This window comes from Entamoeba histolytica, genomic scaffold (assembly GCF_000208925.1).
Source record: "Entamoeba histolytica HM-1:IMSS scf_1104750518591 genomic scaffold, whole genome shotgun sequence".
Taxonomy (NCBI): domain Eukaryota; phylum Evosea; order Mastigamoebida; family Endamoebidae; genus Entamoeba; species Entamoeba histolytica.
This window is the reverse complement of record NW_001914989.1, coordinates 10,302-25,894: the sequence shown is the minus strand read 5'-3', so window position 1 is coordinate 25,894 and position 15,593 is coordinate 10,302. Positions and strand designations below refer to the sequence as shown.

Sequence of the window (15,593 nt, the reverse complement as noted above, 5' to 3'; positions counted from 1 at the left end):
AATTCCTCGTCAAGTTCTTTTTATCCAAAAGGTTCTCAGAACATCCAAAGTTTCTCAAAAAGAATCCTCTCATTCTTCCAGTTCTTCTTAATAACTTCTTTCTGTCTCTGGAATAACTATTTCTTTCCAAATAAAATTGTTATTAATAACGAATTTAAGTTATTTGTTGGTTGTGAAATTAGTCAATAAATAGCTTTGAAGAACTATATGTGAGTAGAGTAAGGTGATTAAATTCTACTTACAAAATTTTACTAGTTGTTGTACTACTTTTTAAGTTAATTTGTATTGTTTTAGTGATAAGAGGAGTAATTTAATAATTTATAAAAATAACAGGTAAATGGAGGTATTGGTTGTTAAGTGTTAGATAATTTATTTTTGAAATTTTATTTATTAAAGGATTAATCAATTGAATATAATTTTTTTTTTCAAAAAGATGTTTATTTAATTAAAGTTTAATTTTATTCTTCTGAGATGTTTGTTTGTTATTAACATTGTTTTGTTATTCCTTTGATTATAGTTGTGTAATAGACAGGTTAAAGAGACTTATTACTTATTTTATTTAAAAATTTAATTCAATGCAATGAGTAAATATATTTATTTTAATTATTTTCTTCTTGGATTGAGTATTTCAATTGTAGGTATTAAATAATTATGTTTAAATTACTAATTAACAAAGTGCAAAGAAAGAAGTTTTAAAAGATATGAAAGATTATTAATCAAAAACAAAGTTCAAAATAAAAGAGTCAAAAGAGTGATTTTTCAAAAGACAAAAATCAACAAAATATAAAAAGTTTTAAGAAAAGAAAAAAAAACAAAAGTAAGATCTTAAAGAACTGATTTTTATAATATTATGAAAGTGATTTTAACACTTTTTATTTTATTATTAGTACAGTCAAAAGATGTGGTGGATACAGTTACATTTGAAATTAAACCATCACCAAAGAATATTAATGATTTATTAACAATACTTGATAAAGAAATTGAGAGAAAGAATAGTAGTTCTATTAAACGATATGAAGAAGCAAGTGTTAAATATCAAGTAAATAGAGAGAAATATTCATCAATGTTAATCTCATCAAAGTCTCAAATGACAAGTGTTGTAGAAGACATCAATTCAATTAAAAAAGAATTACAAACATTAACACTCAAACGGAATGCATTAGTTCAAGTTAAACAAAATACAAAAGAAATTGATCAACAAATAATTGTATTAAAACAAAACAAAAAGGATAAAGAAAAAGCTTTAAAAGATATAAATAAAAGAAGTAAACAATTACAGAAAGAATATAATAAAGTTAACATTCATTGGGAAAAAGCACAGAAAAAAAGAAGTAATGAAAAAGAATTTATCAATAAAAGAATAAATAAAATTAATCAACTAAAAGAAGTTATTTCATTGGCAATTATTAAAAATAAGGAACTTAAAGCATTATCACAAGAATTTATTAATTCTATGGTTTGTGGTAATAAAATTGAACGAGAAACATTCTTTTTAATGAAAAATAAAACTGATAAAAATTCTAAACGATTAATGAAGTTATTACAAGACGCTAGAAACCTTGCAGAAAAATTAACACAACCAAAAGCAAAAGATATTGCTAAAATGAAATTTAAAGTTCAAGTTGAAATTCTTAAAAAGAATAAGGCAAAAAGTAAGAGTAATATTGAAGAGTTAGAGAAGAAATTAACATTTATTAGTCAAAAAATACAAAATACTCTTGATGAATGTAAAATTGCAGCAGGAGTAATTAAGAGTAGTTGTGAAAGTAAATTAAATACATTAAAAGAAGGAAGAAAAAATATTAAGAACGAAATAAGAAAAGAAAAAAGTAAATTAGTTGATATTAATAACGAATATGAAAAGATAAAAACACAAATTAGTGAAGAAGTTGCACAACAAGCATTAAAAGAAGCTAAAGTTGGAAGACAAAAGATGCATGTTTGGATGGAACGATGTAAAAAACAAATAAAAGATGCACGAGAAATAACAGGGAAATTAGCTATTGAAGAAATGGAAGGATGTGGTACATATCAAGAAGCTGTTATTAATAAAAGACAAATGGTAGTTGATCGATTGGTTATGTTAAAACAAAGAAGAAAAGAAGTTTATGGGAAATATGTTCAATTATTAGAGAAAGAAGAAAAAGCAGTAAATAAACATATTGAAGAATTAAGTAAAAGTGGGGATAAATATGAAAAAAGTGCATTAGTATTTGCAAAATATGAAAGTAAAGGAGTTTTTGAAGGTAATCAACGAAGCGAAGAAATGAAGAAAAGAGCAAATGAACAAAGAAGAAAAGCAGCTGACCAAGCTGATTTAGTTATTTCAGAATGGAGAATATTGAGTAGAGAAGAAAATAAAGAAATAGAAGAATTACAAAAGAAAGCAAAAGAAATGAAGAAAGAAATCAAAGGTATTGAAGAAGGATTAATTAGAATTGACCATAATATTACTATTGGAATTAAAAAAGATGAACTACAAGAAATAAATAATGAAATTGTTATGAAGCATCAAGTACTTAAAAAATTATATTCAATAATTAAAAAAATGGTTCGACGTTCTGTTGGAAAGAATGCTATAATGAGAAAAGCAGCTATTAGTCGATTAGTTGATTTAAAAAGAAATAAAATTGAAATGAAGAAACAAATTCAAATGTTAATGAAAAAAGCAAGTCAATCACCAGTTAAAGAAGTAACACAAATTAAGAAATTAATGAAAAAATATGAACGACAAGCAGCGCAATTAGTTGGTGAAGAGATGTATATGAAACAAATGATTGAATTATGTAAAGAACGAGAAAGTGGTATTAGAAGAAGAGAAGAAAAAGAAATGAAAATCAAAGGTGCACAAAAAAGTACTCAAAAAGGATTTATTATTAATCAAAAAATGAGTAAAAAAGAAAGTCAATATAGAGAAAGTATTAACAATGCTAAAAGACTCACAAGAAAAATGGAAATTGTTGAAGATAAAGATAAAGTAATATTATCTGCTATTATTGGTAAGTTAAGAAAACGAGCAAGACATCTTGCATTTGAATTAAAGAACATTGAAAAGAAAAGAAGAGTTGTAAGTGGAGAATTAGTTGAATGGAAATATCAATTTGATCAAATGATAGCAAAAAGAAGTAATGAATATAGATTTGAACATGGTAAATTAGAAGATTTAATTGAAAGACTAAAGAAAGAAGAAGATAGTATTGTCTGTAAAGGAAGTAGAGGTTTATATGAACAAACTATTAAAATGGTAAAAGAACGAATGGGTATTAGAGAAGAGGAATTCAAAGACTTTAAAGATGAAATTCATCAAATTATTAAAGAAATTAATTTAGCACATGGAAAATGTTATAATGGAATTGTTGATGGAATTGAAGGAGATCAACAAAAATGTAAAGTTTGTGTTAATTTAGCAGAATTTATTTTGAGACAAGCAAGAAATGGAAAGTCTAAAAAGAAAATTGCTCGAATGGTTTTAGCTCGTTGTAAAGCCTCTGATAAACCTCACACTTGTTACTCTGCTGCTATGAGCTTAATGGCTAATTTTGATAGTAAAGTTATTGAAACTACCCCATTACAATTCTGTGTTCATTCTAATAAATGTGTTGTGAGAGACTGGTAAAGGTAAGTTCACTTTTTAAAAAATGAAAGATTAATCTTTTTTTTATGAACAGCCATAGTGGGGTATATGTCATAATACTAGCAATAAGTCACAAAGCAATATTAGAAAAAGGGAAGATAGTATAATAAAAGTGAGATAAATTTCAAAAGTGAAATAAAACTATTTCTCATTCTTTATTTTTATAATAATTTTTGAGTAATGAGATGTTTTTCCAATGGGGAACATACAAGAAAAGTTGTTGAATGAATGAATAATGAGGAATAAATTGTTTTTATTGTAAAGAAAAAGAAATAGAGATAAAAATTTGATGTTATACAAGAGAATGAATTTCACTAACAATAAATTGCATAATAATAAGAGTGATAAAAAAATACAAAGAAAAAGATACAAAGAAAAACAAATAAGAAATAGAGAAATACAGTGATGACAATGATTATACAAATAAGAAACATAAATAATTAATAACAGACGATAAAGAAAAGAGAATAGAAAGAATAAGAAGAAATACATAAAAAGTAAGAAGATAAAGAAATAGTATGATAATTACCACAAAATATATTCAAACGAAAAGATAAAGGAAATGGTGAAAGAAGAAATGAAGAAAGAACAAAAAGAAATAGAAATTAAAGGAAAGAAATGAATATAAAGTTGTGAGAATAATAAATAATAAAGAAAGTAAACGAAAAACACAAGAACAAACACAAAACAAAGAATAAAAATAATACATAACAAAATCAAATAAAGCAAAAAGAAGAAGAGATTAAAAGAATAACAAATAAAGATGGAAGAGGAACAAAACAACTCAAAATAAATGAATGAACAAGCACGAAAATATAGTTATGAAAGAGAAAGAAAAGAGAAATGAAAAGAAACAATCTAATTTCAATGAAATGAAGAAAATAGCGAAGAAGAAAAATAGAAGTAGAAAGAAGAAAAGTCACAGAAATAAATAGAGAAGAAGAGAATATCACTGTCTCTGAGTTAATTGAGAGGAAGTGAAGAGTTACAACAGAAGATAATAGAACAATAAAAACAAACATTGAATATGAACAAATTACACTTAAAACTATGAAAAAGCAGAAAGAATAAGAGAAGAAACAAACCATACACAAAAAGAAAATGAAGAACAAAAATAAATAATATCAAAACAACAAGATGATATTGAAAATTTTTTTCTCTATCACAGAAAGAACTGGAGAAGAAGAAAAGATGGCAATGGTGATAAACATACAACGAATATTGAGAGTATCATCAACAGTGAAGAAGAATAAAACTATCATATGAAAAAATAAAAGTAGAAAGAGCTGAATATCAAAAAAAAAACAAGAGACAATAAATAGAAGAAAGACAAGAAAGAAATAGAATAATAATTGATGTATTATATTGGTTTGAATTAAATGGTTGAATAAAAAATTATATAAGAAAAGATGACAAATATTAAAGTAAATAATGACAATAATAATAAAGCCTTGTATCAAATAAAAGAAACACCTAAATGATTTATTAAATGAAAATAAATATCAACATAGAAGGAAAAGTAGAGTGTAAATCTATCATAAAAACAACAATTTGAAAATAACAATACAGAGAATGATGAAGAATATCTTAATACTATCAACAATAAAGTAAAAGAAATGGAAAAAAGAGAAATGTACTAATATTAATTATTATTTTCAAAGAAAAGAATCAGATGCATTAATAAAAGAAAATAATAATAAGTGGCTATTGTCATGAAGCAGAATGCATGAAGTGGAAGATGATAAGAAAAAGAAAAGAATGTGTATGTATCTTTATCTCCAGAAAGTATTAGATTAAATAAAGAAATAAAAATTGAAAATGACATTATTAAAAAAATAAAAAATTTTATGATAAAAAAGTAGGAAGGATGTTGTTGGAGCATTACTTCTGTCATAGCCAAACATTTGTTGCAGAGCTACTAGAAAACAACTCATAGAATCAGTTATCTCCAATGAGGTAGTAACAATAGAAAACACTTCTATTGATACTTAATTAATTGCTTTTTAGTTAGTTTACACTAAGAATAATAATGGAATAACAACAAAATCTGTTGAAATAAACAAAAGAAGAGATAAATGATTAATGAACCAATCACCAATAAAACAAACAAATGAATGAAAGAAATAACCAAGAATATACACTAAAAGAGAGTGAAAGTACAAGGCTATAATAGTTCAAGAAATGAAAGGATGATGTGGTTCTTCATCATCATCTATGAAATAAAAAAAAACAATGATAATTGAATTGTTCAATAACCATCAATTTGTTCAATACATTGAAATGAATGTACCAATCAAACTTGAGATGATTTACTCAGAAATTGAAGAACAAAAGAAATTAGCATTACATCAAATAACATTAATATACAATGGGTATGTATTGCCAAAGAAAGGAAAATGTGAAGAATGGAATATTAATGATAAATCAACTATCAGAATGATACTCCCTCTTGTGTGTACTATTAACAAACTCTCACAAACTGAAGGACCATGCTGTGGTGGAACAAAGATTTTCATCAATGGGAGATTTCCATATTCAGGAAGAAAGTATCAAGTAGAATTTGGAACTATTACCACATTGGCAACATTTAAATCACATACAGAACTAATTGTAATCACACCTGCACATGAACAAGGTGTGGTTAATGTTAGAGTGTGTTATGAAGGAGGAGAAGAATCAAATCCATTACTCTTCACATTTGTACGATTTGAAGGATTTAATAGAAAATATGCAAGATGTGCAACAACACCAACATTCACATTAGGTGATAATATCCAATATTCTATTCAATAAAAATTAATGATATTGGTTGATATTCACATTTTCATTTCCATTTCAAATTATTTAATAAAAGAAATAAAAAGAACTGAAAAAGGAATAACAAAGAAATGGATAATGATGATAGATTTAATCAACTCAACGCTCTTATTAGAAAAGAAACTCTAAACATCAAAGGATATTGTATGAATGATAAAAGAATGGTATGTGTAAGTGATACTAATACAATTATTTGTTATAAATTTGATACACAAGAAAGTACTATTCATACACCACCACCATTAATAAAATCAGCCCCAGTCATTAGTATTGATTGTTACGATGATTTAATACTTACAATTTCAAGTGATTTCACAGTACTAGTCATTGAAATTCAAACATATCGAGTGTTTTATCGACAAGTGATTGCAGGAGCAACAAAAGGATATTTCTTATCACCAAGAATCTTCACATTATATTCAAAGGATAAAACACTGAGAGTAATTGAATATCCTGATCCATCAATTCTTGGGTTTGGACAACGTGGACATGTTGATGTCTTATCAAATTCATGTTTAACACATGTTACAGCAAAAACAAAAGAAGTTGGACAATTCATGTTGGCAACAAGTAAATCAGTGTTTTTATGGCTATGTGATTTAAATGATGAGAAAATGAATAGAAATGAATCAAAGTATCAGAGCTGCATTCCACCATTCACATGTCCACCAACAGAGTATTATCTCTATAAGAAGATCCAAAGTATTTCCTCCCCTCCTCTTCTTCAATTTCAAAAGAATGAAATACTACCACATATTTGTATATTACATAACAACAATGTGAGTTTATATGAAGAAAGATTTGATGAAGGGAAGTTTACGGTTGAACTACTGAAAGAAATCGAAGTTAAAACACCAATATCTATTATTTGCTGTGACACATTCATTTTAACACAATACAACAATCAAATTCAAGTTGTTTATGGGAAAGGAGAAAAAGAAATAATAAATAATACACAAATAGAAGAATGTCAGAATAATGAGAAGGTGATAGTAATGGTCACAATGAATATGTTCAAAAGTCTTGATATGCCAACAGAAGATGAAGTGATCGATGAGATAGAAAATGAAGAAGAACAACTGAAGATATGTATTGAAACAAAAGGGTCAATAAAAATGAAAAGAAAAGGAAAAGAAATAATAAGCAAAATGGCTAAAGAAGGGAAAGAATGTTGGGAATATGCAAAAGAATTAGAATGTATTGATACATTAATTGAATATACTCCCAAAGAACAAAAAGAAACAATACTAAATAAAGTAATCGAAGAAATAATGGAGAAAGGAAAGAAAATAGAAATAAATAAGAAAAGTGTATGGGAAGTATTTGTGAATGGATTGAAAAATAAAGATAATACAATAAGTGAAAGAATAATAGGATATTATTCAAATGTATTAGACATTGCATCAGTGATCAGTATATGCATTGAATATTCAAGATATTCTACTATTTTCACATTGTATAGGTCATTAGGTAAAAAGACAATTGAAGCATTTCTTATTGTTTCACATAATATTCTCAATCATGGAATTACACCAACAAGTCTAGTTGATGAAGGTATGAAAAAGAATATTGAAATGATTATTACAAATGCACAACGATGTAATGCAGAAGGAAATGACAAAGAAATGATTGATACCATATTTAATAATACACATGGAATGTCATTAATTGAAGCAGGAATTATTGTTTGTAAAGAAAAAACAATAGATGTAGTGAGAGACATTAGAGAAAAGAAAGAAGTTATCTCAGGATTAATAGAAATAATGAAAAGCCCCATTACAGAGGTTAAAGAATGTGTAGCAAGAGAAGTGGTTAGAATGAAATGTGGAGAACAAGGAATGAAAGAAGCTATTTTTATTGTTTTAACATCAAAGGATTACAATAAAGAAGATGAAGAAATGTGTAATGAAGGAATTAAAGAATGTGTTAAAGAAAGAAGTGGAACAGAAATAGATAAAATAGTCAAAGCAGCATTTTCAGTTAATAATAAGAAAATCTTACGTAGATTAAAAGAATGTGAAACGGCACGTGATGCATTAATGACAATGGACATTATTCAAAAAGGAGATGTTTGGAATGAGATAGAAAGATGGATTAGAAAAGGAATAGAAAGAGAAAATGTTGAGAAAACAGTTAAAAAATTCACAAAACGAATGTATGAAATGGATATAAAGAAAACAATCATTATTGGAGTTAAATATGTTGCAAGTTGTGGGTTATATTGTTTAGTTCAACCAAACACACCACATGAAATCATTTATGAATATGGAAGAATATTAATGAATGACCCAAGTCCAATCATTCAAAGAAATATGAGCTGTATTGTTATGAAGGTAATTGAGAGTTGTTATGAAATGAAAAAAGACACAACAGAAATCAGACAAATCATCAATAGAAAAACATGTGATTTGGATAAAGTCATTCAACTGGCATTAAAATTCAAAGATGAAAGAACAGTGTTGATGATTAGAAGAAAGAAAGGAGAAATTGAAGAATGTTTTAAAAATCTTCAAAGAAGAAGTACAACATGTTTAAATGAGTTAGACAAACAAAGTCAAAAAGAAGAAGAAGGAACTGAAAAGAAAGAAGAAATCAGTGAGATGTATGAAGGAATCATGGAGGATCTCCGAGAAGTAAGTGAAACATGTCAATTAACAGACATAACGAAAAACGGGGAATGTGTTGAAGTGATGAAGAAATGCAATGAAATAATGAACCGAAGAAGAGATTATTATGAAACATACAACAAAATGTATCGAGAAATAGTTGAAATAGAATGTTCAATGACACCAATAAAAGAGTCAATTCAATTTTGTTGTAAAATCACCGAAGGTGTTTTATTAAGAATGGTATTAAATGACTTAATGAAACAAAGTCAATCGAAATTAACAATGTATAAAACACTCCAGATTATTGCGAATGAACAATTAAAACAATCAACACAACGCCATAACAAAGAACTAAAAAAAGGAGTTATTACAAGAAAAGAATGTATTATTTGTCATAAAGAAAAGGATGAAATACTCAATGTGTTTGGATGTGGTCATAGTTATCATTCAACGTGTTTAAATTCATCAGGAATATGTTTAGAATGTAATCATCTTATGAACTAACATATTCTATTCACCACATTATGACTATATTCATGTTGTTAAATCAAATAAAATGAGATTTGATAAGAAGACAATAAGTCATTTATTTACTATTGTCATTTCATGTTGTTATCTTTTATTCATCAAAAATCAATCACCATTTGTTTTGATTAATTGATTTTGATTAACAATCTTCAATGAGTTGACTGATAAATCTTTTAAACAAAACAATGATCAAAACCAATTAAGAGATAATCTGAAATGGAGTAATGGTAGTGAGAATTGAAAGTTTGAATCAATTCACTGTGCTTTACTTTATCGTAACAATAAAACCAGAAAAAAAAAGAAGAAGAAAGTTGAATAAGTACTATTTCAAAAATAAAATAATTTTATATACGTCTTAACAATAAAAGAAATTCAAAATAAAAAAGAATGGAAAATAAAGCAATAAAATAATAAAGAAAGAATGAAAATAGGATATAATGAAATAATGATAATATCAAAGTATTTTGATGATATTAATGATTTTATTAATTTAGAAATGAGAGTTAAAAGATTTCAAGGAAATATGGAACGATTTCATTTTAATCCAATTCCATTAAATCAATATTCAAGAAAATTGTTTCCTAATATTGAAACATTTCTTATTTATAATGAAAAAGATGAAATATTTGAAGATGGAAGAATAAATAATTATGTAATATGGCATAAAGTGAGTTATTCAAGATATTTACAAGAGAAAATGTGTGAGTGAATGTAAAAACATAGAATATAGAGTGATATATAAAGGTACAATACCACCAGAAGTTACATCACTTGGAGTTGAATGTTTTTCTAATTATAAAGATTTAATAACATTTAGGATCCCAACAATTATTAATAAATTAGGAGTTTCTTGTTTCCATGGATGTAAGTCATTAATATCAATTAATATTCTAACAACAATCAGTAACATAGGAAATAGATGTTTTTATTGATGTACATCATTGGTATCAATTGGCATATAATCAACAATTCAAGAAATTGGACAATGACGTTTTAATGAATGTTATTCATTAACATCATTTACCATAGAAGATGTAAAATATATAAGTGAAGAAAGAATATTTGTAAATGAAACGATATTAATTAGTATTGAAATACCAAGAAATCCAGAAATAATAAATAGAAAAAATATAGAAAAGAAAAATATCAATGCACCTATTATCCCAACTACAATTAGTAAATTAGGTGATTATCGTTTTGAAGATTGTACCACATTGAGGTTAATTATTATACCAACGAGTGTAAGTGAACTAGGAGAATATTGTTTTATTAATTGTACATCATTAACTAGTATTGACATACCAACAACAGTTAGTGAAATAGGAAATGGATGTTTTGATGGATGTTTCAGAAAAAAAAATGAAAAAGAACAAAATGTTAAAGAAAATATATTATCAAAAATATTATACAAGTAATGATTGTATTATTGTTTAATTGAAATAAACTGTCAATGGATGATGTGTTATAAAAAAAGAATGCAAAGGCAATAACTAACTGAATGATATTGGTATTATACTTAATTATTTTTGGATTAATTAAATGATTATTTTATTTAATAGTTCAAAATTAAAAAGTCTTCAAAAGAAATGATAAAAGAATCAACAAAGTTCGATTTTATTATATTAAATGGGTATGTTTCTTATCGTTCTTCTTGGATGGTTCAAAGAGTAACATTTAATTGTTCATAATATTTGAATATTGTATTAGCAGCGAATTTAAATAAAGAATAAGAATGATTCATTATCATTAAGCATCAATTTCTCGAATATTTGTACAACATTAAAATGATGAATTTGGATATTTGTTATAATAATTTATAAAGATATTTCAACAAATAAATGATGGATATGATATGAATATATTTACAGAGTAAATGGAAATAATACATAGAATATCTTTTATGAATAATAATGTTATGATGTTAAAGAGTATAGAATGACAATAATAAAGAACAAAAGAATGAATGCAGAAAAATTAATAATAGTAATGAAATTGACGATAAAATAGAAGAGAATAATGATAAATGAATATATAATATCACATAAGAAAAATGTCATAATTTTATAATTAAAATTTATCATAATTTCTATTGACATTTGTATTATCAATATTAATTGTTTCTTCTTCTTTTCTTTATTTTGTAACATTATTTTATCAATTTGATTTGACATTTGTTTATCCAACAGAAAGAAATCAACTGGGAAGTTATTAGAGTGAGTGTATATTCCATTTATTGCCATTGGGCATTGTGTGAAGCAGATAAAAGTAAATGAGGAGTATGAAAGTTGACATTTCCGTTAGTATCAGATATTAAGAGATGTATTTCTATCAAATATTGAATGTTAAATGTAGAACCAGGAATTGTAAGAAGAGGATATGTCATCATTGATGATAAATGAAAAGTAAGATACATTCAAATGAATGATGATGGAATTGGAAGATCAACAGAAGAAACAATTAGAATAGTTAAAGCAATTCAATTCAGTGATGAACATGGAGCAGTTTGTCCACTCAGCTGGAAACCAGGAAAAGACACCATTGAACCCAACACCAAATGTAAATAAGAAATATTCGACAGTACATTAAAACAAACAAGATAATTTAATACAAATTATTTTATGGTTTATAAGAAGAAAATGACAATAAATAAAAGAATAAATATAGGTTTTACTAAATAATTTAAATGAAAAACAATAGAAAAAGAAATAAATATATAAATTTGTATAAAAATAAAGAATAACAGAAATAAAGAATATTTTAAATAATATAAGAATTAATTAAGGAAATGATATTATATAATTAATAAAATTATCATCATTTATTTTGTATTTAATTTGAATTGAGATTTAATTATTCTTCATATTTATTCTTTTATTCTTGCTTTTTCATTTGTATTTATATCATTTTATATTATATCCATTTATTTTTAATTGATATTTTTATTTCTTATTTCTTTTCTTTATTATTCTCTTTATTTAATATTAAAATATTTATGTTTATTATTATTCTCTATTTCTTATTTTATTTCTATTCTTTTTATTCTTTATTTTTATCTACTTTCTATTTATTCTATATTTTTGCTATTTTTACTTCTTCTGTTTTTCTTATATACTTCTTTATTATAATTCTTTTGTTTATTTCATTTCTTCTTTTTTTATCATCTTTTATTTTAAATTATTTGGATTATTTCATCATTCTTATTTCTTATTATCTTTTGTTTTTATGTTTTTATTTTATGTTATATTCATTTTTTCATTAAATATTGTGTCATTACTTATTGCTTATAAATTAACTTTATTTGTTAATTTATTTATCAACCGTTTATAAATTAACAAATATTTTATCGTTATATTTATAACTTTGTTTTATAGTCTGTGTTACTTTATATTTATATTATCATGTTTGACTTGAAACACAAAACCAAATAAATTATTATCAACAAATTATATGTTTGAGTTTTAATACAAAAATGTTGATAATAATTAATATATTCATCAAATAATAAATTCTAATAAGACTAAATAAATATTTGTTTATGTTATTACTATTTATTCTTATTCTTGTTTTATTCATTTGAATCATTTTATGATAAAGTCTGAATAAGAAACACATTAAAATAAACAATCAATAAATGATGAATATATTCTTAAAATAATAATGATTTGAATTATGAATTGAAATTATTATTCATTCATTGTTGTTGTTATTGTTTATGATTTATTTATTAAATTGAATGTTTATTTAATTTTGTTGAATAAATTACAAAAATGAATTGAATTTTAATTTAATATTTCATTCTATTTATTGTTAAATTTCAAAATACAACAATACATCGATATGATGAAATGAAGAATGAAATAGTCGAGTCATTATAAAATAAAATAAAAATAAAAGATAATAATAGAAAAAGAAGAGAATACATTTAAAGAGAAAAACTTACATACATTTCATTCAATGTTTATATTTCTATTGTTTATTGTAATTAGTAATGCAACAGAGAGTATTAACAATACAAAAGTAATACACACACAAATATATTCAAATAAACATAAAATAACATACAATGGATATGATATATATTTAAAAGGTAAAACTGATGTACCTAAAGAAACAATATCATTAGTACAATTATCACATGAAAATAAAGAATCAACACTAATAAATAATGTTCAAGAAGAGGAGAGTAGTAAAGAAAGTGGAACTTTAAGTGAACCAAATAGTAAAGGAACAATTAACTCGACAAGAAGTGATAGAAATAGTCAAACTGGAACAGTAGTAGAAGGACAAGAAGATTCAAGTATTAGTGGTTCAGGAACTACAGGAACAGTTAGTGGTAAAAATAATAGAGTAAGTGAAACAGGAAATACAAATGTCAAACAAGAAAATAAAGAAGGTGAAGTAGTTAGTGAGCAAGAAAGTACAAGTGCATGGAATGAAAACACAAAAGAACAAAGTGACAAAGAAGTTGTAAAACCAGGAAATACAGGAAGTAGTGGTACAGAACAAAAAGGAACAAGTGATACACAAAATGTAGGAACAGAAAGTGATGGAGCAGAAACAAGTGCAAGACATGGAAAAGATGAAAAACACCAAATAGTCAAGTAGAAAAAGATAATAAAAAAGGAAAAGGAGATAGTGAATGTACAAATGATAAAGGGACAAAAAGTACAGAAATAGAACAGAACAGATCAAATACAGAAATATAAGGAAATGATAAAAAAGAGAATGAAGAAGCAGGAAGTTCAAAAGAAGGTGTAAGTGATAAAGGAAGTAGTGGAACAGGAAATGAAGATAAAGGAATAGGAACTTCAGGAAAGAATAGCAAAGGAGGAGAAACAGAAACTACAACAGGAAAGAATGGAGAAAAAAATATTAAAGGAGAAAATGAAAAAGAAAATAAAGAAGAAAAAGAACCCAAGAATGAACAAAAAGATCAAGAACTAAAGAAAACCTCAGAAGATGAAAAGAAGAATGAACAAAAAGATGGAAACCAAGAAATCGATAATAAAACAGCAAGTAGTTCTGATAGTTCAGAAAGTAAAACAGATAATGATATTAATAATAACTTTGATAGTACAGCATCTACATTTATTATTCTTTGTCTTATCATTACATTTTTATTCTTCTAATTAAATATTCTTGTTTTTATTTATTAATTTTGTAATTGATTTTTTTAATAATTATTATATCTTTATTATCATTGTATTTTTTATTGTTTTATTATTAATTACAAATGATTTAACAGTCATTGTTTATATATTTTCTTCTTTTCTTATTTCTTTTTTTAATTATTTTCTTTTATTCTTATAATCAATAAGAATGAATAATATAAAAGTAATTAATTAAGTATTAATAGCATTTTCATCCATTCTTCCTAGCTCAGGGGAGACTAATCCCGTCCCTTCACTTATTAAAAAAGAGTAATCTTTTTGTTGAACCTATTCTTTAGGTTTGTCTTGGAAAATGAGGAAAGCAATTCTTTGCTTTATTTCTTCTTATTAATGTCTTTCAAACTTCTTCTGCTAATTCTCCTTTTTAAGTCTTTGTTTGTTTTCTACCTTAATTTTAAGGAATTTCATTTTTCTTATTTTATGAATGGGAGAAGGAAACATTTCATTCCCACTATATTATTATGTTTAATTTTCTTTTAGTCTAACCCACACTTTAGTAGATGCTTATATTACAACAATGTAATATTCTACCATAATAAATTGCTCCACTATTTGCAGCATTCCATAATACATTTCTAATTCAAAGGTACCGTCGTAACCAGATAATAACAAGGAGAGTCTAAGCTTGAATTGTATTAGTATTTGTGTATGGTGTTTCAGACGTGCCACATTCGATCTCCTAATCAATAAGAATGAATAATAATTAATATAAAAAGAAAAGAATATAAAATAAAGTTACAATGATAATTAGATAATAATGTAATAAGTATAAATATAATTTAAAATATATTAAGGATATGTATATAAAATCTTTTATATATTCTTATTGTTATG

At 25.0% G+C, this 15,593-nt stretch overlaps 5 protein-coding genes and 1 pseudogene across 5 annotated transcripts, besides 4 other annotated features; all 6 read left to right on the top strand.

Moving 5' to 3' along the window:
• Positions 1 to 850: 850 nt before the first annotated feature.
• EHI_154200 (uncharacterized protein) lies at positions 851 to 3,633 on the top strand (the record flags this gene model as incomplete). Its single annotated transcript, XM_001913816.1, has 1 exon — positions 851 to 3,633. One exon carries the CDS (start codon positions 851 to 853, stop codon positions 3,614 to 3,616), a length of 2,766 nt encoding a protein of 921 aa, XP_001913851.1. The 3' UTR covers positions 3,617 to 3,633.
• Positions 3,634 to 4,504: 871 nt separating this feature from the next.
• Positions 4,505 to 4,983: a repeat region.
• Positions 4,984 to 5,007: 24 nt separating this feature from the next.
• Positions 5,008 to 5,445: a repeat region.
• Positions 5,415 to 5,640: a repeat region.
• A 274-nt stretch (positions 5,641 to 5,914) lies between these two features.
• EHI_154190 (uncharacterized protein) lies at positions 5,915 to 6,427 on the top strand (the record flags this gene model as incomplete). The annotated part of the gene is made up of 1 exon (XM_645344.2): positions 5,915 to 6,427. One exon carries the CDS (start codon positions 5,915 to 5,917, stop codon positions 6,425 to 6,427), a length of 513 nt encoding a protein of 170 aa, XP_650436.2.
• A 95-nt stretch (positions 6,428 to 6,522) lies between these two features.
• On the top strand, positions 6,523 to 9,564 carry EHI_154180 (zinc finger domain containing protein; the record flags this gene model as incomplete). The annotated part of the gene is made up of 1 exon (XM_645343.1): positions 6,523 to 9,564. One exon carries the CDS (start codon positions 6,523 to 6,525, stop codon positions 9,562 to 9,564), a length of 3,042 nt encoding a protein of 1,013 aa, XP_650435.1.
• Positions 9,565 to 10,009: 445 nt separating this feature from the next.
• On the top strand, positions 10,010 to 11,003 carry EHI_154170 (uncharacterized protein; the record flags this gene model as incomplete). Its single annotated transcript, XM_645342.2, has 3 exons — positions 10,010 to 10,259; positions 10,312 to 10,456; positions 10,637 to 11,003. 3 exons carry the CDS (start codon positions 10,010 to 10,012, stop codon positions 11,001 to 11,003), a joined length of 762 nt encoding a protein of 253 aa, XP_650434.2.
• A 721-nt stretch (positions 11,004 to 11,724) lies between these two features.
• EHI_154160 lies at positions 11,725 to 12,171 on the top strand (annotated as a pseudogene).
• Positions 12,172 to 13,542: 1,371 nt separating this feature from the next.
• Positions 13,543 to 14,717, top strand: EHI_154150 (suppressor protein SRP40, putative; the record flags this gene model as incomplete). The annotated part of the gene is made up of 2 exons (XM_644240.2): positions 13,543 to 14,184; positions 14,313 to 14,717. 2 exons carry the CDS (start codon positions 13,543 to 13,545, stop codon positions 14,715 to 14,717), a joined length of 1,047 nt encoding a protein of 348 aa, XP_649332.2.
• Positions 14,718 to 14,918: 201 nt separating this feature from the next.
• Positions 14,919 to 15,434: a repeat region.
• Positions 15,435 to 15,593: the final 159 nt, after the last annotated feature.